Here is a 23,776-nt window from a genome sequence, read left to right as displayed (position 1 = left end):
ACATGATAATTGAAATCTAAATTGAAAGGGTTGGTGAGCCATGCACAACTGTGTTGAGGCAGAATGGGCGGAAGTACTTGTGCCTTGAAAGCAAAGGAGAGGAATAAAAGATTCTGGGGGAGGGAAGGAGGGAGAGGAAGAGGGAGGGAGGGAGGGAGAGAGAGAGAGAGAGAGAGAGAGAGAGAGGGAGAGAGAGAGAGAGAGAGAGAGAGGGGGGGGGGGATGAAATGGCTGGAAGACAAGCTCAAGGACCAGTGGGTCATCACAGAACAGTTTTGTTAAGACTCATTGTGTTGAACGATGTAAAGGACAATCATGAACCATTTGGCTTGTCACAAAATATTATTGTGAGCCAAAAAACATGAGGCAAACTCACATTCAAGTATGTCCACTTTAGAAGATGTCTATTAATAGTGCACAATACTGGGTTGAGTAAAAAGAAAATGACATCATCCTCTCTTTAAAAAAAAAAACGAATTAAATGGAGACTTTTGCTGAAAACTTGTGTTAATTTTAGAAAAAAAATCTAATAAAATAAATATATATAGTGTACCATAAAATATAATTTTTTAACATTTTAATATTGTTTATATTTATATTGATTTTGATGTGCGTGTTAAAAAAAGTATTTGATGCATGTGTTAAAAAGGCATATAGTTAAAATTAAAAAAGTATGATGAAAAAGGAGATTCAAATTGAGAAAAAGTCTATTGTCAAGGCACTTGTATTCTAGGGTGGCTTAACTAAGAACTGTTTTACATGCCAAACTTATTCTCTCAAATGAAAGGTAATCATATAAAAATTCCATTTAGAAACTTAGCTGAGTCAGGCTCAGTACAGTACATGATTTACAAATTATGATCTGATGAGTCAGAAGAAACGTCCAGAAAACAAGAGGTTCACACAATTGTGCAGGTGGGTGGTGGGGTTCATCATGTGTTCACATCATTTCCTTTCCAATCTGTCTTTCAACCGTCGTCATGCAAAGCAGAGAGCTTTACAATCTCTCCCATCTGCTAGGCTCCTCCTCAGCCCTCAATAACAGTTACTCAGTAATGCCAAATTCATTAACCTGTGCTGCTGTTACAGTAGCCCTGACCATAAATTAGGTTAATGTGAGCAGACATATTCCACAGCTAATAGGGGATATAAAATGAAAGAGGGACAGAGATTGTAGATCATAAACATATTGTCCCTGACAAAAAGCTCTAATTGTTCTTTGTTCGCTTGCATGACAAATGTTTTTTGAAGGACGGACAAATATTAATATGATTTAAATATATAAAAAGTGATGTACATATTGTGGGATTAAACTAAACATTTTCACTTTTATATATATATTCTTACCGAAACTTTTATTGTATAAATTTACTTTAGTATACGTCACACTCGAAAATGTGGGATGATACGACAGCATTCAAATTCGGATAAACTACAAATATGGGATGTCAGAAAAATATTATTTGTAGATACTCCCCTACTTATGTACTTTGGACAATTACTGTAAACATAGAAAGAAATATAGATAAAAACTGCTGAGGTCGCGGTTATCAGGCGAACAAAGTGTCAGGAACACACAGAGCCATGCAGAAACCTGTTCTCTCTACACCACTGCACTGGGAATAATGATGGGAATGACTGGAGGACATCCAAACAACATCTGACTGCTCCTTCTAATTGGAGAAGTTATTTTCTTCCCGGCGTAAATCTAGTCGATGTTTATTCAGAGTCAGTTAGGAACAAGTAGGTTTTGGCCGTGCAGCACTTTTATTCCTGCTTGCTTAACTGCATCGCTTCCCTCTGTTCCTCCCTCTCCATCTCTTTTCAAGAAGTGTCGAAAGGAGCCAATCTGCAGGTCCCGCACCCATGACGGCGCCGAAGGAACGTAACACCCAAAACAAACTGCTATTGTTCGGGGAGACAGCGACATTTGCTGTCCTTGGATTACATGACGACCTCTCGTCTCCTCTATCCTTCCCTAGTCTTACCAAACAACTTTTACCAAAGAGCCTATTAGGCCAGAATTCCACTTTGTTGTTAAAAAGGGTCTTGTCCTTTCAGAGCGCTAGGTCTTTCACTTCTATTTTTCAATCAAAGGTGGTGGAGGAACACAAGTTCATTGTTCGTCTCGCAGATGGAAGCTGGAGTTACTACGGCAACAGCTCTAATCCCTCTTTTTACCACCTTTCTTTATATTATTGGCCCATCAAGTGGTACCTTTTAACTCAGGAGCTGGAGGGGCCAGCGGCGAAGCTCCCTCTGTCTAATTAGCTGTGATTCTTGCCGCACAGTTCATGTTGAGCTAATCGAACATTTGCAAAATAATGACATACCGGGAGCAGCTATTCCTTCTCCTGAGGCCCTGCTATAAGAATAACAATAATGATTCTATTATGGAAGAGAGGACTTTAAAACACCATTCGGCCACCATAACAGAGAAGGTAATTGTGCTGGTGTTGTCCACACAATCAACAAGCTATTGTTGGTGACTTGAAAAATAAAGGAGCAGAGAATGGGTGCCACGGTGATTGGTCTGCTCTGCCATGCGGGGCCCATGCTGAATTGTCTGGCAAAGAAGGTCCTTGATAGAACAATGAAAAAAGGGCTTGGATGAAGACAACTGTCTGGCTTTCCTCTTTTTTTGTGTGTCTTTCTCTCACCGCTTAAATAACCACCAATCCGCATTAGACCAGCACTATTCATTTATTAAATGGGGCTGGGCCTCTGAAGAACATCTTTTGGGCAAAGGGGGCTTAGGTTGTCTCCTTGTGCTAGAACCATGAAGATCTGAGCCCATGTTTACACAGAATTATCTCTGTGTATCTTAGTTTCAATAAAAAATGACCCTGCCATGCTGATCTATTCTACAATAAAGCAATACATGGGCCTAGGTTAAAAATTTCCAGCCCAGCTGTCACAAAAATAAGGCTCATAAGCCAAACTCAAATATGTCAATGAAGTGACTGATAGCTATAAACAAATTAACTAACCATAGAGAATAATATCAATTAATCATCAGCATGCATGGCAAATGAGCGACAGTCCAGAAGTGCTGGAATCCGATTAAATCACAGCACATTAAAAACTTAAGAGATTTTATTTTCAGCTTCTTCTTTTCGTCTTTCAAATTTAGGTCAATATTGGCCTGAAAGTTTGAGTAAAATCTAAAATGAGTTTTTGAGAGTGATGAAGGCAGTTAGTCATTTGAATCATGTGCTGACTAGTGTGAGAACGGATCTTTGTTTGCGCGAGCAGAGGCTGAGGGGAGAGGGAATGCTAAGTGGGCCCCCTTTGCCTAGTCAACTTTCAGTGTGCTTCATTTATCTTCATCTTGTTAGAGTAAATTAATTAACAATCTAGCTGTTACACACTTTCTCCTTTCATTACATCAAATAATGGCATAGATGGAGGAGGAGGTCCTCTCCTCTGGGATTAGCATAGAACTGCTGGAGACATCTCTCTCTCTCTCTCTCTCACTTTTCCTCACTCTATTTCTCCCTCACTCATTCATTCCCACCCGTAGGCAAAACTTCCCAGCTATCAATTATTTGACGTGATGAAATAAATAAATGTCACTGTCCATTATGCATGTCAATGTAAAATAAATAATTCCATTCTGCTTCTTTTATAAATTAAATGACAACGTTTCTCTGTTTTCACTGTCAATGAACAAAATGCAAATAACTTTCAAATAAAATAGTATGTGTGTGAGTATTGCTCAGAAACAAATTCTCAGCACTTGATGGAATTCATTCGAAATTTCAAGATGACTATATTGAACAGATTTGAAACCGGATTGGTTGGGAGAGTCTGACTCTGACTATTTATACTATTCGCACAGTACACAAATGATTACAAACTAGAAACCATTACTAGAAAGTCATTTTCTGTAGAGTTCAGAGTTAATGCTATGACATAAAAGGTTTTTGAGTCATTTCTGATCTCTCAGGGAGAAAAATGATCACTTTAAAATAACATTCTAATCTACATTGGCTTCCTTTTATTTTGCTGCTTATTTGCAAAATATCTCTCCACCAATCACACATTACCTTCCAATGTGGCAGGAAGTGCATTAGGAGCATGCAATTATACATTTACTTTCAGTTCAACCACATGATTACTCAGAAAAAGAATGAAGGGAAAATGTAATCTTTAGGATGTACTAAAATTGGGTGATCCATGGTAAGGGTTTGAACATCTTGAAGGATTAGTGAGGAAGCGATAAGTTGTCACTAACTGTCCTCTCTCAACCTACTGCCCCGTCCCTACCCTCTAGCCCTGCCCCGAGATATTTGGTTATCCTCCTGCAACAGGTGGCTGAAGTCAAACACAATCCTCCATTCTGTAGCATTAAAGGAGGAAGGCGGGCAGATAAAACCATCAAGCTGACAATAATCCAGCATGCTCAAACAGATCCCACCAGCGGCAATCTAAGTGGGTCACATGTATGCCAACAAATTCATCAGCTGGAAGAATGCCTGAATGACAACCTAAAACTATTACAATAGGTGAATTTGAACTTCCAAATTGATGTTAGTTTACAGATTATCTACCTCGAGTAAATCAAAGTATGCATTCATTTTTGCCACAGACTGTCCTAAAACATGTGATTACTCACAAACACACCGGAAAGACGCATGTCTCGGGTCAAAGCCTGCAGGCGTCTTCCATTTGGATATGCAGAAGAGATCAGAGATCCTACTGTCTATTCTTCTCCTTCAGGGTCAGTGAGTGCAAATCAGTCTCAGTAATCCTCAAACGTTCAACTAATCACTAATAGTGGTGTCTCTAACGAATACTTCTCTGCTAGTATTTAAAAAAATATTGGTGTAAAAAAGTTCAATAGAAATGAATAAAAAAAGAAAGTGGCTTCAAAAAGGCATATAAATAGACAATCCAATTCACTGCATTTCTGTAAAAAAATCAAACAAAAAAACAAAAACCTTCAGAAGACCAGGAACTTGTATTAAGTATTTCATGTGGTTTTTGGGGAGACATTTTTTTTTTTATCTGAAATTAAAATAAACAGCTATTAAAATAATTGAATAGCTATTAAAATAAAACTAAAATAACTAAAAAATCAAATATCATTAATTACTGAATAACATCTATTTGTTTTTATGGATTCTGACATCTTGGAAAGAGAATAATGTAAAAGGAAAAAAAATGCTGATAATTTAATCAACTAAATGACCTTTTGAAAAAAGAAATCAAAGGGGATGCATTAGCTTTAGCAAAGTTTGGCTGACAGCAGCTTTGAAAGGCAGATGTTGCTGCTGCTGTTTTTAATGAGAGATCACTAATTAGGGTTGCTAGCTATTCAAGTGTGGGGAAGGTGCTTTGCACAGAGAGAGAACAGCCAATGGCTAACACACTCGCTGTTTTTTACTTCCTCTGCACAGTGACACACAGACACGCAGCACAAATTCTTAATTAGAATCACAGGAAGGGGAAGGGGTAATGGCGTCCTTACTCATTTTGACAGCGGTTATAACACAAACACACAAAACAGGAAATGGTGAGAATCACAAATTAAGCTCTGCCCTACTCCCAATCTGACCAATCAGTGAGCTGGGGCAGAGGGGAAGGTGACAGACATGTGCATGCATTCACTGACTGACAGGGTCTGGGGTGAGAGGCACAGGGTGTATGAAGGGTGTAATGCTTTAGGTCTGATTATCTACAGGGAGGGAATGTGAATGAGTTACACTTCTGAGCTAAAACTTGCACACATACACAAACACAGACTGAGACAACACATCATCCCACAAGTTGGCTAATAGTAGGTGGTGTGATATCGGAGCTGTGAAAGGACAGATGAATTCAGCCCGCTGGACCCCCTGTGGCAACAACAGAAAAACTAAAGCAACTAACCTCAGTAAAAAGCTGCTACGCAGAAAGCCCTCCATGTTCAGCATTTGGTTTCTGTAGCAGGAGAAATACACAGAGAGCCATTGTAACTGAGCGAGCACAAGTTAGCATAGCAACTTTAAAACAGTAACAGAGGGGAGAAAACAGACAAAACCACCAACACATCCTCGACTGTCCCTGAAACATTTTTATCTTCCAAACCAAATGCAAGGACAAAGATGTAACACTCCCCACAGCTCCACTAATAGCTTTGCATCCGTCTTTTCAGAGAAACAGACATTTGTCATTAGTGTACATGGTTTTCCAGTCCCATTTTTGATGATATGTTATCGTATGACAGTGGTTCCTGGGCGCTGCTCCTCCCAAAGCAGCGTGTGGTGGTCCAGCTGTGGACCATGTGTAGCGGGGCCGTGGCGGCTTTTAGAAGCTGGACCACAGGGGCCCACACGGGGCCAACTCTGAGCCAATAAAAAGGCCACGCAACCACAGGGAGGCGGGATGATGTGGTCATGATATCACTACGCACAGAGGCTGTTCTAAAAGTCTAATGCCGCAAATTTAGAGGCACATGTTTGGAAATTGTCTCCAAAGGGTTTCCATTAGTCTCAGTTTTTGGTCTTTCCATTACATACATACACATATGACTTATAAAGATCAAGGGTCTATTTGTATAGTAAAATAAACTGTTATGCAAAAGACAATGTTTAGAGTGTAATGTGGCCTAAGGCAGAAAGATAAAATATTAAAAATGAAAATACAATTATTTAAAAATAAAAAAATAAATCTTTTTTTAGTTAAATAAATAAAATATTAATTATATTATATAATTATATATATATATATATATATATATATAACTAAAAATAGTGAAGCTTATAAAAGTTCACATTCTGCATCAGTCCACTTCGGTCCCTCCTGGAGCAACGACGAAAGATGATGCATTTCCAGAGCTGTTTTTAAAAAAATGCAATACTGCAGAACCGGAATTCATCAAGTGCTGAAACTAATTAGCGATTTCTCTCATGCTCTAACACCCCACTCCCTCTCTCACATCATCATCATCATAAATAAGAGACACATCAGAGTCAAAAGACATTCAGTCTTCTGCCTCCTAAATGCTTTCGCTTTCAGTGACATGGGTGTAATTTGTCCCATGCCTCTCCCCTCCCTTCATCCCCTCTTTCTCTCTCTCTCTCTCTCTCTCTCTCTCTCTTTTCCTCTCAGTGGTGAGTTGTGCTGCTGTGGATGGGTAGAGACAAAGCCACTGAGAGAATGGAAAGAGTGAGATCAGAGAACCCCAAGGACACTGCGCCTTTCAGGCCGGCCAGCACTTAGCAGGCCAGAGGACCCGTAAGACCCGCCGAGACTTTTCTCACAGTCAGGTGTCTGGGGGTGTTGGGGGGAGGGGGGTGTTTTCGGCCATGGGCGCTCTGCTCACATAATACCCAAGTGCTGCCACAGCAGTGACAACGTGAGAAAACAGTAAAAACGCAACAGAGGCAATCAAGCGTGTCTCCTCACTATTCCAAAGGAAGTGTTAAAAAACACACACACACACACACTCTCACACACCCCTCCTCTCACACTCTATCTCTCTCTATCTCTAACTCTTGCTTTTGTTGGGGGCAGCAAGAAGGCAGCAAAAACACAAGCATTCTGACAGTATGTGTCTCTCTTGGACAGCATGCTCATAGTAACGAGTAACGGTTAGATTTAAGCGTGTTGTGATAATCAGGTCTGTTTATTCTGCTTAAAAATATTTTAATAAAACCGAGTAAAGCATATGAAACATGTATCTAGATTTTCTAGTGAGAATAACACTATAAATTTTAAGTGAGATCTGGAATAACTGGCCTACATCGTAAAGGCCTAAAGCACTTTAGGAAAAGTGCTAAAGCACCATAAAAAAAAGATTTTTTTACAGTGTGACATTTTCATTGCATCTGTTTTTTTTGTTGTTTTTTTGTTGTCTTTTTTCCCCAGAATATTCTTCAATTATCAATGGTGAATCTAATTTATGCGATTTTTTTTAAATATTGTATTTGTGTGTTTACTCTGGGTATAGTGCTCAGCTGTCATATAGAAAATGAAGCCTGTTTTAGAATATTTAAGGCATTTTTTTAAAGCAAAACGGAATTTATAATGAAAATTTGAAAAATATAAATGCTAAAAGTATTATGATTATTATTAAATTGTATAAAATAATAATAACAATTGTTATTATAATTTAAATATAATAACGGACAATAATAATAATTATTATAAAAGAACAATATGACTAGAAGAGGTTTCATGAAATTCGACTTGAAGACCATTATGTGCAGTAATACCTCTTCTTTTATACAGAGTAAGAGTTCATCACTGTAACAGTAGCGTTCAAGTGATTCGTTTATGTGTCCCCCTCAATTTTCTTACCCTCTGGCTGCTGCGTTGCCTCAGCTCTCTCTTGCAGCTGAAAAAAACTCACTGTAGAAATTGAGACAACTACGATCCCTGTGTGTGAGGATTTTGCTGTGGTTTACAGGCCGAGCTGAGGAAAAAGTGACTGAGCCACACAGTATTGTCTCAGCATAACGAAAAGAAATAAATAAACAGAGTAAAGCGAGGCTTAAATTTAGAACAGACCATGTTTCAAGGGCAACGGATTGTTGAATGAAAAACAGCGAAGATCAACATCAGCGTTAAAAGTCAAGCTCCCAAGACCTGCCAAGAACCGCTTCTGCCCAAGTGAAGTCTCCCACCATCTGCAACAAATGTGCTCCATTAAAACAGTACCATATGGACAACAAGCCTCCGCTATTAACACGGCTTCTGTACGGCCTCCCTCGCTAACACAGTGCACATTTCAAACTTTCAGTCAAATTGACTGGCAGAATTAATGTAGTGCCATGGAAAGTGGGTGGGCTAGGGCCAGAGATGGAGATCCCAGCGATTCCATGACTAAAGTTATACTACATACTACAACAAATCTCCTCTATAGATGTTCTCCAGACAGCAGAAGGGGAATGGTGAGCCAGACAAATTCATTTTTTGACAGTAAAGACATCTTGCTACATCTTCATACACAAGAAAAGGCCACAAACCAGATTACCGGCTAAAGTCTTACAGAACTGTTCCCAAGTTCCCAAAATGAATCATTTTTCCATGAAGAAGATGACAACGTCTTCCTCCAGCATGTCAAGATGGCACTGATTAAACGCCGAGGGTGTGGGATATGATAAGGGGACGCCGTTGCGCTGCCCCTCTTCAGCGAATCGGATCGCGGCAGACTCAACCCAGCTCCACCCACAGACAATAAAGCTCTTCTATTCTTCACTGCACATAATTTGGAGGTTCTCTTCTGTAACACGCACACACAGAGGGACACACATCAAATCAATTAGGCCTTTGTGGATTTAACCCGACCAAAAGGTTCACTCGATTTTTGTTTGTTTATTTTTCCCGACACAGCCTCAAACACTGTTCATAATTAGAGTGGGGGGAAAGGGGGGTGGGGATGTTTTTCCTCAGAGTGCCGCTCGCTGACAGATATTAGAGGACAGCACGTGACGTAAAACACACTCTGTGTTTTGACTCATTCAATCAACTGTTCCTTGACTGGTAACACAGTAATACTAACCAGAAGCTACTGTGACACAACTGTGCCCTGGCAAAAAAAGCAAAATTAATTGTTGACATGAGGCAATAATAAGGGCCCACGGTGTCATGTGATCTCACAGTGCTGACTGGCCTACACCCGAGTGCTCAGTGAAAGCACACAGTGCTTGGGTGAAATGCAATAGAGAAGGTTTAATTGAGGATGTAATAGGGAGTTTACGCTTTTGTGTCACACACAAATACTCAGCCTAGTCCATAATACAATTATTTTTACCATTATTATTTCACTACTATGGATGACTTCAGTTCAAAAATAAAAATTCTTATCTCAGAGCTATTTTTGTAGCTCAACTGATAGATTTAGCAACATTGAAATAGTGGTTTTACTTCCCAGGGGAGACAAAAGTAGTTATGTAGCCCTGTATACCTTCTACATACTGTAAGTCTATTTGGATAAAAGCTTCTGCTAAATGCATTAATGCACTACAGAGAAGAAACATACGTTTTTTTTAAAAAAGAGGAAGAAACAGATTCTATAGCAAAGCCAAAGCACTACAGTATATATTGATGCGACTGATGACAGTCTAATTAAATTAGCTTTTCATCCCCTCATCCTAGCCACTAAAGGTGTGAAAAGGTTTTGACAGTGCTGGGAACAGGAGAAAAAAAATCCCTCTGTCCACAGATCCAAACACGTCTCACGGGTGTCCTCCTGTCACACGAGTGCACACATCTCCAAACGGCATCACAAAAGACGACGTGACAGAGAGGGGCTTCCCACCCACCCACCATAGCCCACCAGTTAAATACACTCTCGCTAACAGCACCGGTGTCCCATCCCTTAGTCTCAACCCCCCTTGCTCACCCACCCTGATGAGTAGTGAATTAATTTGTGCAGAGCAACCCAACATTAGGAAGGTGTGTTGAAAGGTGTCTGCTCATGTTTCAAATTAAACGCACTGCTGGTCAGCATTAGCACCTAGATGCCCGTCGAGGCTGCGCGCCTGCCTCTGACACTTATCAGAGAGAGAGAGAGAGAGAGAGAGAAAAACTGGATTTGCCTGTTCACACTGGAATAATTAGAACATGTCAGGAAGAATTAATTTCCTCATTTTTCAAAAGGATACACAGAAATTACCATGTTATTATATGACAGGGTCCCTGGGAGGATTGTATTAAATTTGATTTCCAGCGCAGCCCACACAACAAATTAAAGTCATAAATAAGATGGAAAGAAGCAGGGCACAGAGCATATGTTTATGGCAATGAGTGAAGCCAGGGGACCAGAAAGAACTATCTTCATTTCATTTTATTTAAATCAGGCCGACACTCTGTGTCTGAATGACAGCGCTTGCTAATGAGGGCTCAGGGTCTCTTTTATATTAGCAAAGAGAAACAGCCACTTAGTGGGTTAGACAGCATGCACCTTTCCTCTACAACTCAACCAGCTGAGCATCTGACTCCCCTAATGGACACATTACCGTGTGCTTACAAACTTACAAGCCCTGCAAAAGGTGAGGTCTCTCTTAACTTACATCTGCGCAACAAATCAATTAGATCTCAGAAGCGGTTCCTCGTTTCACAGGGGTTTGCTGGCACTCAGCGCTTTACGCTTCATTTGCCGTTTGGGCTAGTTGAAGGAGACAGAACAAAGTTAAACAAGTTTAAACGTAACAATGTTAAACTACTTTCAAGATCGCCGTTCATTCATTGCATGTGAGACGTTAGATTATGTAAAGGCCGTTTAGTAAAAGACTTTAAGGTTTTTTACAGAAGAAAGAAAAGACAACCTGCATTCATTAATGGAATGTAAAAAAAACCAAAATAACGATAGGAGTGACTCAAGGTGAATAATATTTTCATCTCAGTGACTCACTAAGCGTTTGGGTGGGTAGTGCACTTATGAATGAAAGCATGTGGGAGAATCTACCCCATTATATGCAGCAGAGGAGAAGAAGTGCTAATTATATTCCTACGAGTCAAGTGGTAATCAGATGGACATGTTTAATGTGTGCGGACGACCTCAGCACTGTATGCCTTTAAAATCTACATGGGCAAAAATAAACAGATTTCTTTAACAAGTCCACATTCCCAACTATTCAACTATTCCCACCTAAAAATATTCTCCTTATTACTGGGAGACTTATTTGTGCTGTGGTGAACCACAAATTAAAAAAAGTAAGATAAGTCAAGATACGTAAATGAGATTAAGCCAACAATGATAAACGCTCTGTCTCTAATAAAGTTTGAGAAGTTGCTGTGAGTCCAAATCAATGGAACAAGCCATCTTTTCAGATATGGTTAATGCAGGTGGCTGGCAAATATAAAAAAAATAGCATGACTCTGCCTTTATACATTCAATATGATTAGCAGAAAATATGTAAAAAGAAAAGTGAGTGTGGATCGTTGTGAAATGCAGCTAAAAATACATAATTGAATGCATAGTTTTGAGTATTAACTTCATCTATAGTCAAGATTATAAACAATACAAGTTTATTTAGTTAATTATTACTTTTATTATAATTATTAATGATTTATGTGCATAATACAACAACAGTTAAATCAATATAAATTTGTAAAGATGTATATATTTTTCATAAATATCATTATGAATCAAACATTTGTATTATATTTAAAAATATATTCAATTATATTGATACTGACAATATATTGATTTATATGCACATTTATTAATTGCATTTTGTTATATTGATGCAAAAGAATTTTTTTAATACTATAATATGAAGCAATTAATTAATAATAAGAAATTAAAACTGCAATTATACATTTCTTTCTCAATGTGTGGAAACATTTGAATAAAAAAATCAGTATTTATATACTGTATTTAGAGTTTCTGTGCTAAATGATAAATTATTGTTTCCTTCTCATTCAAGTTACAAGACTTCAAAATGTCTGCTTTTACTATTGTGTAAAATGCGCTTTGAATCTTTTATATGGGTATTACCCTTATAACAATCATGCAGAGAAAGTGTAATACAGAGAGAAGAAAACTATGGGAATGGGCATCATTAGAGCCAAGTGCTCCCTTGGGCCCCACAAACTTTAAATAATTTGCAAATCAATTAACTGGCAACTCTCAACATAACAAGGATTTCACACCCCAGCGTCAGAGCACATTATCAGCTCTGGAGGATTCATGGCATTTTTGGAGAAAAGTTCATGGTTGGAATCATTAATTCATTTTACATGACTTTTAGTTATGCATTATCCCCAGCTGTGGAAGCCAGGAGATTAATGTCATGTTCCTCAGTATGTCTATATATAGTCAATAAGAGAATGCCTTTTTACCTTGGTTACTGTCTTTACCATGAAACAAGGGAAGACTGCCAAGTTTATATTATGTATAATTCTTCTGAAAATTAGATAAAGCACATCAAGCCATCAAAAGGACGATATATTGAATAAACCTTGGCAGAAGTCACTGCCCCAGCCATGAAAGCGTGTTGTTGGGATGTTAGGTCATAGCGGGGTGATTGAAGACTATTGAAAATAGTCTTGCTCTAGATGATCAATGGTCAATTCTCAGACGAAGCCAGTCTGGTCTGCTAGACTATACCAGCCGAATGTAGTACAAATAAATGGAGTGTATTTCATTTGAAAAACGTATCCCTTACGACCCCGTGGATTGAGAGCACACACCAGTATGCGTGCAGAAAAATAGGTGCAGAGCCAGAATATGATGCTCTTGGCGTCACAGAACGAAACCTCATGAGAACTAATAAGAAAACGAATGGATACTGTGCCCTAAATACTTCAGCGAGGATCTCAACCATCGCAGATGTCTCAAGACCTTAGGACTTCCTTTCATGACAATAATTACATTTCCAACAATTAAATCTTTTTCTAAATTCACACTGATGAAATTTTATGTTCCACTGGGCCTTTCGGGTGGAAAGAAGAGAACGAAGGTTTTTTTTTTCTTTCTTTTTTTTTCAATCGGGCTGATGAAATTAAAATGCCGACCCCTATTGAACAGCCACTCTGACAACAATCAAAAATAGGGTCAGTAAAGAACTGTAGCTGGGGAGAGACTGTTAATAGCTGGGAAAATAACCACCCAAAGGTTATTAATTTTCATTAGGGGTCCAGGAGAGCTGTTTACTTTTTTATTTTTTTTACAGAAAATCATTCCTGAAGACACTGGCCCCACAGAGACATCAACAGCGAGACACGCTAAATGCAAAATGAAGGAAGGCTCTGGCAGCTTTATTAGATGAATGGCACACACTGACAAAGAGTGTATTCTGCCTGTTCAAACAGATGCCGTCGCCTCTTCCTCAGGTGTTTCCAAATGACTTTGCGCAGGAGTGATTAAATGCCGGGCGCATGCAAGCCACGCGTTTGCCCAAATTACTTACTGCCTCATTTTGTGATTAATTAAACATGCAGATTAAAGTTGCAAAGGAATTTAGATTAATAAATGTGTTATAGGTCTGGTAAGAATCAGAGCATTAGGGGAGGAACGATGGACGGGTACATTTCTTCTCTTCCTTATTTTTAAACAGTGTGAAAACTGAAATGAAAAAGACACTGGACATAGATACAAATTTTTAACGTATACTGACAGCTTTAATATAGATTTCTCTCTTTCTGAAATCTTGGCCTTTATTTCAATTGCATTTAAATGCAAATGCATTTTGTCATTTAAATGACTGACATGTCTTGAATTTTTTTTTTTTTTTTTTTTTAGATAGTTGGTGTACATAGTTTACATAGTTTCCTTAAAATTACTATTTATTTATTTATTTTTAAGATTTAGGTCAGGACTAACCTTAAATCGCTGTACTTCAAATGTCTATTATTACCAAAATGAAGTGAAATCAATTAAGTTTTCAATACGGGAAAAATAAAATTTAAGCATTCACTCTCACCCACCCACATACACACACTCGCACTGGTCTAAATGCTGACACAATGCCAACCTGATGTACAGTACAAGGCTTACACTGTTACCCTCAGTGCTGGAGCTGGGCCAGAGCATAGGTCTGATGTTTACTGTTCTAACTCAAGTGGTTCTTTCACCTTCGTTCAGCTTAACAATCAGCGTTTCATTCCCTAAATAGAGACCTGACCCTGTGACAAATCAATGTTAATATCTGTGTTCACAGGACCCAGAACGGGACAGGCCGTAGCTGTTCCTTAGTGGTAACACAGAACATGTAACCTCATCCCGAATGGTAAGACTACAACCCGTGGCACTCCAGAAAACACTTCGAAAGTTCTGCTGTTACTAAACCTGATGTTTTAAACATCTCAAACACCTACTCTTGCTCAAAGACAACAACACGCCCACTGAGCAGAGGTCAATCTAAAAAATGAAAATAATGGAGGACGGAATCGTATTTACTCAAAACACAATTTTCCAATAATAATAATGATAACGCATGATCTTTCTTCACTTCAGGCTCACAAAAATATTAAGACTCTCTCCTCCAGAGTTACAATTTGAGAAGACAAAACCTGCAATTACTTCTAGCCCCTTTCTTATGTCTCCATTCACTGATCTGCCTCTCTTTCCACTGACATCCATTCAGTGTGGACTTAAAACGCCATCGACACACACAACAACCACAGCTTAAACAAAAAAGCGCCTGTAATAGAGCGTATTGATCTGAGCCGAAGACGTTGTTTGAATTTAAATCACGGGGATAAAGCTTCTGATTTAGCGTGCGGCCTTGAACTTTGAGCTGGAATATGCCATTCTAGGTGGCCTAATTATGCAGGGCCAACAGTGGGGCTTTCTGCACACTAATATAACTCTGTCCTGCACCTCATATCGAAGTGACATTTGAAAAAAGATTAATATGAACTTAACTTTCAGAAAGCTTGTTTGCTCAACATTACCAAGAGCAACACTTTGCCAGATATGATCTTTATTACTATGCTGGAAAGAGAAAACTCCCATTTAAGACATATTGTGGCAGAAAACTGCAGCCGTATATTGACTGTTTACTAAGACCCTGTCTGTGTTTCTTTAAAAGGGGCTCTTTCTTCATTGCTGTGAATGCTCTTATTGAGGGCGACTGGCAGCCTGAAAGTACCAATAACATAGTTGGTATTAGCATAGAGAATAGATTCGGTCTATATGCACCGATGGAAGTGTGTGTTTGAGCGGAAAGTGGAGGTAGGTGCTAACAAGCAAACCAGTTTTTTTTTTTTAAATGACTACTTTATACCTTTTAAAGTAACAAAAAAGACTATAATCTGCATCTAAATGTTAATATGTAGCCTTTTATGTAAGTCACTTGTGCTGTTTTTCAAGCAAACTTAGTTCTAGGAAAGTGACACAGAACAGAACAACACACTCATCATTGTAATCATTTGTGTAAGGCCCCCATTTCCTGTGTTGATGAAGCATGTACAGTGGTTTAAAATCAAATCAGACAGACGTAAAGAAATAAGACAACAGTAACCATGGGACAAAAAAAAGTGTTAATGGAACAGTGATACACATGTAATGTTGGACAAGAAACATAAACCAAAATATACTGTGTGTACTTACATAAACAGAAGACTTTATCCCCAGCTCCCAAAGATCACTGGTGAGTTGATTTTGAATTCATGAAAATAACCTACAACAGATCAAAAAACAAAACAACAACATGGTTTAAGTTTGCACAGCTTGCTTTAAATGTGTATATATCAGTGTTGGGAAAAATTCAGAATTGGCTTCATTTCAATTCATTAATTAGAATTGGCCACACCCCACAACCGGAATTTGAACTGGAATGATGGGAAGAGGAATTTACTGAATAGAAATTCAAACCAATTAGAGCTGATGCATTCTGGGTAATGAAGTGTTCTTCCTCTCTTATTCTCAAAACTTTAAATTATGATTAAATACATTAAGTACAGCATATTTTCTAAAACTATTTAATTCTTGCACTCAAATTTGAAATGAAATTCTGCACCTTGTTTACTACAGCAATTCTTTTCAAATTCAGGAACTAAATACATATACATCACCGTTCAAGAGTTTGGATTCTGTAAGATTTTAAAATGTTTTTGAAAGAAGTCTCTTATGCTCGCCGAGGCTGAATTTATTTGATTAAAAAAAAAAATGCTATATTGCTAAAATGCTAAATGCTAAAAATACTAAATAGTATTACATATTAAAAATGTTTTCTATTTTATATTTATTCAGCAGCCATTACTCCAGTCTGCAGTGTCACATGATCTTCCAGAAATCTAATATGCTGATGTTGTGCTTAAGAGATATTTCTTATTATTATCAATGCTGAAAAAGATTGTGCCAAGTATTTGTTTATTATAAAGAGTAACAACAAAGCAGAAGAACAGAAAATTGTGAGAGAGGACGTCAGACGAGTGAAGTAAAGTGGGGGTGCAGGCAGGCGGTCAGAGTCCCAGCAGATGAAGTTAAACAGTCGTTGCGCCGCAGAGCCTCCAGTTACTCAGCTCTCTCTCTGAGAGACTCAATCCTAGACAATGTTTAGAGTTCACTTCTCTAATACCTCATTAATCTGTCCCTGCTCTGTTTGATTCAACTAATAAATGGCTTTCATACAAAGTACTTGTTTTCTCTAATTCCTCTCTCTGCAGAGCACTAATGATTTATTTAGTTACACGCTCTGCTAGTTCTAGCAGGTCTTCTGAGGTCCTCCAGCAATGCCGGGCCGGCACAACCAAGGCAACACAAACAAACAGACGGTGCACCCAAATCACCAACAACACCCAGTTTCAACATGATCCGACCATATGTGTAGTGTTACATTTCCCTTTTACGTGACAGTAGAAAGAGAGAGAGAGAGAAATAATCCTGCACAAACCTCACTGATGTTCATTTCATCACATTATTCTGTTTTTCACAACAAGCAGGAATCTCATTACCAGTTGATTTATACAATTAGCCTGCCTCAGCATCACCAATTAAACAAGGACACAGGGGTTTGAGGTCACAGCTAATTGATCCGCCTGCAATTTGCGCCATCTCTGCACCGAAATCTGCCCTCCCGTACGAGCGCTAAAGAACTAAGTGAACGCACAGACCAAGTAAATGGCTGTGTGGGAGAGTGGGTTAATAGAATAAACTGAGAGATCTCTGGTCTCCAATGGATCTGAATGTGGCAACCTTGAGGCTGAAAGTGACAATGGGAGAAAAGATGCAGGAGGTCTGACCCTCGTGTGAATGGAAAGCTGTTGTCATCTTAATAGCACCTCTGAGCTGACAGTCTATTCCACGTTCTCAAAAGACCATGGCACAGGCCTGACTGCCTCCCAGTTCACACCGCACACACACAGTGTGTATCTGTGTGCATGCGCTCATGCATCTCTCACAGAGTTAGGCCCAGCGCTCTTTCGTGCTACACACACTTGACAGCGGTGGTAATTCTATAAATGCTTTTCTCTTTGTGGAGCGATACAACATCTGACCAATTATTGTTGTGCTTTAATAAAAACAGCACTGTTCAAATTGCAGGGGGCCAAAAAATAAAAAGAAATTTGAAATTATAATTTGATGCTATGTGAGAAAAATGATGGAGGTAAAAAAGCTTGTGAAAAAGGAAATGGTGGAGTTTTATATTCATGCTTTTTTAAGGTAATAAATTGTTTAGATGGGATTTTTTTGTTATTGTTATTGTATATAAGATGACAATGATATTAGAAATAAATAAGCCCTGACCTACTATATAAATGACTGTGGCAGGCCACTGTAGTGCTAAGAAGAGCTGGATTAAACAGGACTTTCTAATTGGGTGATCATGAATTCATTAAAGAGAGTTCCAATAAGCACCAGCCTGTTTTTATTAGTCACCCAACAGTTTTATTACCGATTCATTGCGTCCGCAATTACCGCTGCGGCTTTCTAACATGTTGAGCTCTGTTTTCTCTCTCTTCCTGACAATGACTGCAGTGATGAAGTAGCTGCGGTTGTACAAATGGGAGCTGAAATAAAGAGAGATGAAGAAAGGAAGAACTGTTCGAGTGGCTTGAGCGTCTTGGCAAATTGCTAGACGAAAAGCTAAAGCCCATTAAACCCCATGAGGACAGACTAGGGGGCACCCAAAAATTAATGATAGGGTTTCCTGTGAAATAACCTTTACAGCACATTGCATCAGATGAGGAATTTACCAGTTTAAATGAAAACTGATTTTATTTTTTAAATCTGCTGAATATTTCATAGGGGTTAAGTAGGGTGCTTAAACTCATGTAGTTGAAGCTAATCCATCGACCATGACAGTGACTCCAGCTAGCCCCTCCAACAAACACACTACCACAAACTGAATCCAGGAGCACAAGCCAATGGATACACACACACACACACACACACACACACACGAGTAACTGATTCTCCAAAAAGCCTCCATTCTCCTACATTCAATCATTTTCAAGCTTATAGCCAGCATAAAACAAAAGTGGGGATGTCTTCTTTTCCTTTACATTATTTACATTTCACTCAAGAACAAGAATTCAGAATCAAAAGAAAAGTCCTTTCAGAAACCCAATGAGCCTTCAAATCCCAAGCATGTGTTCATCTACAGTAGGTTCAGCTGATTAAATCAATCCTCTACATAACAGTGTTGTGTCTTTGACCATCATATGACAATTGGGAATCAGTGACTAACCTCACATTAGCAGCCATGCTTTCGCACAGCATACGCAGGCAACTTGTTTTAAATATACTTGCAAAAGTGGGAGAAATACAGTAGCGTGCTTTACATAATGAGCTGTAAATGTGTACTGATAAGAAAGCTTTAAGAGGCTGAACTGTAAGGCAAAGTGGTTCAGATGGGTCAAATATAGATGAAATCCTTCATCTTTCTGACCATGGACATGCTGCACTCTCCTAAGGAGGGAACATTTTCATTTGCATCAACTTTGCCTTGGCTTTCTTCTGATCCAGCAACCTGCAAAAAATAAAATCACTTTAAATGTCCTATTTCCCCCAGTCCAGAACATGTTAAGAGGGGATTTAGGGGAAGTAGTTATTGGGACAAAAGAGGCAATATCCCCCATCAGCAGGACGGTCTCTTACATGGTGGAGGACAGGTTATCTCTGTACTAACAGCAGGGCCACTGACAGGGTCTGGAGGATGGGAGAGGAGGCGGGGGTGGGTGAAAATAAGGCAGAACTGAGCCGAAAGATGGGCCACTCACACCAAGCAGTGGCCGGAAGAGCAAAAGAGGTAAAGTGGTGTTTTTGTCAGATCCAATATTCCTTCTGACAAAAATAAACTAGTGCACATACACAGCTGACATATCTGTGTGTGTAAAGCACGATACCAGTACAGTTGTAAGGGTAGTGCACCATTCACAAATGAATTGATAATGCTTTTTTTAATTTAAATTAAATTCCTGAATTTTGAATTTAAAGCTGGAATCCGTAACTTTTTTGGGTTAAAATGTATCCAAAATAAATTGAGCAACTACATAACCAGCCAGTGTTCAAAACTATCTGCTTGCCTTAGCAGGACTCAAAACAGTAAGCTTGTAATAATGTTTTAATTCCAGTGGTACTGGTGGATTTCCCCGGGTAAATTCGAGCATGTCTGCGTCATTACGTCACATCTGTACACATAAAGAAGGTGTCTTGGCTATTAGGCTATATTGGGTGTGAGGATGTTGGAGGTGGAGATTTATAGCCTTTTCTCACAGCACTTGATATAATTAAACTTATTAATTTGATGGGGGATCCAGAAAAGTTCAAACGACAATCACCAATGACAACTCGAGATTCAACCATTGTAAAATGCAAAAGAATCGTTCGGACTTTGGAGTGCGGTGACTGACAGCCGCACATTCTCCTCAAAACATTGGATTCATCCATGCAGTGCCGTGCCGAAACACAACCCGCGTAAAGTTGATAATTAAACTAAAAGTAATAGATAAGACTTTAAAGATAATTAAAGTAAAATAACTGCAATTGCATATTTCGAACAGTGATGGCGACAAAGAGGAAAAACTACGGCCTTCAGCTTTAAATAAAGTAGTAAAATGAAAGGGATTTGAAATTTAAAAAAAAAATTACTGTAATTTTTAACTTGAGCGTTAAAAATGTAAATTTTAAAGAAACATTTTAAAAGCTTTGAAGTTTTAAGGTTTATAGAGTGACAAATGCTAGAGAGAGAGAGCAAAAACACGTAGATATGAAATGCCACCTATAGAAATATGTGTAAGACTTAATACATATTTAATATTTATGTTTAAATATTAGATTTTTTTTCATTAAATAAAATTAATTTAACATCCTAGAATGCATTAACTGCATTGAAATTCTTTGAATTGTAATTCAGTCTTGTAATTGCTCTTCATTTCAATTCAAATCCCAATCCTGTGATATGTGGCCAATTCCATTTCAATTCAAACTCGCGCACTCAAAGGGAGAAAATTCTTCAATCTGAATTGTCTCCACAGACCAATAAAAACCCAATAAGTGAGATTCATGTCAGAAAGAGCAGTGGATCCAAAAAGACCAACTTTCTTTCACTGAAATAAAATAAGACAAGTCCCATTTCATTGATCTTCCTATTTGAATGTGCACATGCTTAGTTTAAGAGGGCCTGCTTACAGCCGAGGGTGTTTATAAAGCGTATTTCACAACTCCCATCGTGGATGGGGGAGGTTGCGCTGTTTTTAAATCAAACATCTCCTCTCCTTGGGCTTGCAGACAGCACTGCGACCAAGCCAGACTTTAATGTCTGACAGTGGAGATACATTTCATGTGATTTACTCTGCTGTGAAATAACAACAACGAAAGTCCGTATTAGGGGAAGAAAGGGTTGACCGGCGACCACGGGCCTCAAATCCACCCCGGGAGGAATTCGACTCCCAGCTGGTAAAATACAGTCATACCGGTTCTCTGTGAAACACACACACTTTAGTAAATTATTAGAATGCAATTGCAGCAAAAGCGAGAAAGCAGGTCCTTGTCTTTTTTTATCATTGATTTGGCATCACTCGATAGAGTTTATTCCCTAGCCATGACACAAAGCACTTTCCCACCCCCCTATTTATCCGTCCCTACTATTTAGTTGGGTTATGGAAACAAACCTGCTTCCCTCTCTTTCTCTCTCTCTCTCTCTCTCTCCCAGGTAATGTGTTTATTCTTCTGGTCTCATCTTCTAGTTTACGGGGCTGCCGGCCGTTCTCTCTCTCGCTCTCTTATCGCCCATGCTCTCACGGGGCATTTTAGCTGCTGAAATCCTGTTCACCACATACCGGTTTTAGAATCTGTGAAATGAGTGGCGAAGAAGCGTGGCCACAATGTCTGCCTGTGTTGCCAATGGCCTCGAAAATGGGTCCAGGAGCTTTTTGTCCAGGGAATGCATAAATGGAAGTTTTTAACACCTCAAAGAAAGGCTGTGCCTTTGTGTGGCCAGACGAGAGAGAGCCCTGGCTCTCCTGAGGAGGCAGACATGCTGAGTGCTACAGGACAAAGAAACCAGAGCCTGAAGCAGCAGGAGCACACATACACACACCTGCCTTGCACACACACTTTTATGTTATAATACGTTCACAATGGACATGAGAAACATATATGTGGATAAAGGCAAGGACATGCACAAACAGGTCAAGTATGTGGGATAACAACAAATGATCGTGAAAGTTTGAACATTCACTCACGCACATGAATCATTTCAGAGAAAATATTTACTGTATGGGCTGCAAAAGTAATAAAAAAATAATAATAAACACGATTCCGATATGTGAAAACCATCTATTAAAACATTCCATTAATATCATCTTCTGTTTTGTCAGACTTTTTTTCAGCAGTTAAAGTTGCGACTTTTGCATGTATCTTAGATGGAAATGCCTGATAAACACTACATTAAGATATGCAGCAAAAAGAAAAAATAATTAAATCTTAAATTTTTTGTCATAAAAAGCTTTTGATTATATCCGGTCCATTCGTGAGATTCAGAACTTTGCACAGTTTACCCAAATAAAATAGGTATTTTATTACATAAATTATATACAATAATAGTGCAGCCACAGCAAATATTAAGATAAATTACACAGATGCCGATCAAATCGTATACATAAAACATAAGGAGATGAAAGACATTATGTGACTGATAACTAAAGCCTGAAAACAAGTTTAAAAAATTGATTGATGTGCCTTCTACTATTGGAAAAAAATAATTCTCATACAGATTATCCCTTATTGCAATTCATTTGATTTTGTTTTTCAGACAAATATAAAAAGACAGGTCGTGCAGACAATCAGAGTGGATATGCTCCGGCTGCCTACAATAAGCATTTAAATGCAAATATGTCTGATGCACAAAGAACCTGCAACTTCTGTCAGTGGCAACATAATCAACCTGCAATTGTCTCCTGACTCAGAGTCATTTCCAGTGACAAGGTCTAAGCAGCAAGCATCTGTATTCAAATTACTGCGCTATTTAAGGCCGCAGCCTGTACAGGGATATTTTTCCAACGGTAAGCCGTGCTGAAAGTCAATCATATGGTGAATTACACCAGAATGGAATCAATCGATCCAGAAAAGATCAGGTTACATCCAGGCCCGGCGGTTGCACACAAATTATTTGTCTTGTTCTTGTTCAGACGCAGGAGCGTGTGTATGGCAAAGTCCCATTTTTCAAATATTACATTTGCAATTGAATTGAAACCTTCATGGTTCACATTCTCTATGAATGAACAGAGACAATTTAAATGAAGAGACGTGGTCAAGAACACAGAAGGAGAAAAGGGAGTTGTGTGCAGTATTCTCCATTAGAAGAATAGAAGAAACCTCAATTAAGTATCCCAAGAGAGGCCATGGTTCCCCAAGGATGGGTTTTGTGGTATGTAAAATCTGAAAAAAAATTCAGGACTCGATATGAATGATGGAATAAAAAAAAGAGGTTACGACTCATTGGTACTTGCATTCTTCCTGCACAAGTTCACTTTTAATTCTTTTACCAGCAAAGCAGGGAGGAGCACATTGTGCTCTAGGGTTTTGACTAGTGGCTTCATGAAAATCCAGAAGACTTCTGCCGTGTTTTTATCAGCCAGAGCAAAGGTTAGAGCTAAAATAAAAGGGAAAAAATCTGTTTTTCTCACAAATTCCTTTTTAAGGTTCAACAGCAATCTCAAATTCCTGTTTTCACTGTGTCTGAAGTTCAATGGGAGGATTTGTGCTTTGAATATTTACATTTACATTTATTCATTTAGCAGACGCTTTTATCCAAAGCGACTTACAAATGAGAACAATAGAAGCAGTTAAATTAACAGTAGGACAACAATATGCAAGTGCTATGACCCCTCTCAGTTTAATCTAACGCAGTCCATGTATTTTTTTTTTAAATATATAAATAAAAAATAG

General features: G+C 38.6%; 1 protein-coding gene across 26 annotated transcripts in view; it reads right to left on the bottom strand.

The window, feature by feature from the left end:
- The window catches only part of sox6 (SRY-box transcription factor 6), a 151,258-nt gene that overhangs the window by 112,959 nt on the left and 14,523 nt on the right, over positions 1-23,776 (bottom strand). For 15 of the 26 annotated variants that reach the window (XM_077228465.1, XM_077228462.1, XM_077228453.1 and 12 more), the window contains exon 3: positions 15,992-16,061. Coding sequence is in view for 11 of the 26 variants with exons in the window: in XM_077228445.1 (XP_077084560.1) it covers positions 5,875-5,918 (44 nt within the window). In the remaining 15 variants the exon portion in view is untranslated. Of the gene's footprint in view, positions 1-5,874; positions 5,926-15,991; positions 16,062-23,776 lie in introns of all 26 variants that reach the window. The other 11 variants (XM_077228445.1, XM_077228457.1, XM_077228460.1 and 8 more) reach the window with 1 other exon arrangement.

This window comes from Siphateles boraxobius, unplaced genomic scaffold, assembly GCF_051911475.1.
Source record: "Siphateles boraxobius isolate OS27281-9 unplaced genomic scaffold, OSU_SipBor_1 130, whole genome shotgun sequence".
Taxonomy (NCBI): Eukaryota; Metazoa; Chordata; class Actinopteri; order Cypriniformes; family Leuciscidae; genus Siphateles; species Siphateles boraxobius.
The sequence above is the reverse complement of the archived record's forward strand: the minus strand, read 5'-3'. Positions and strand labels throughout refer to the sequence as shown.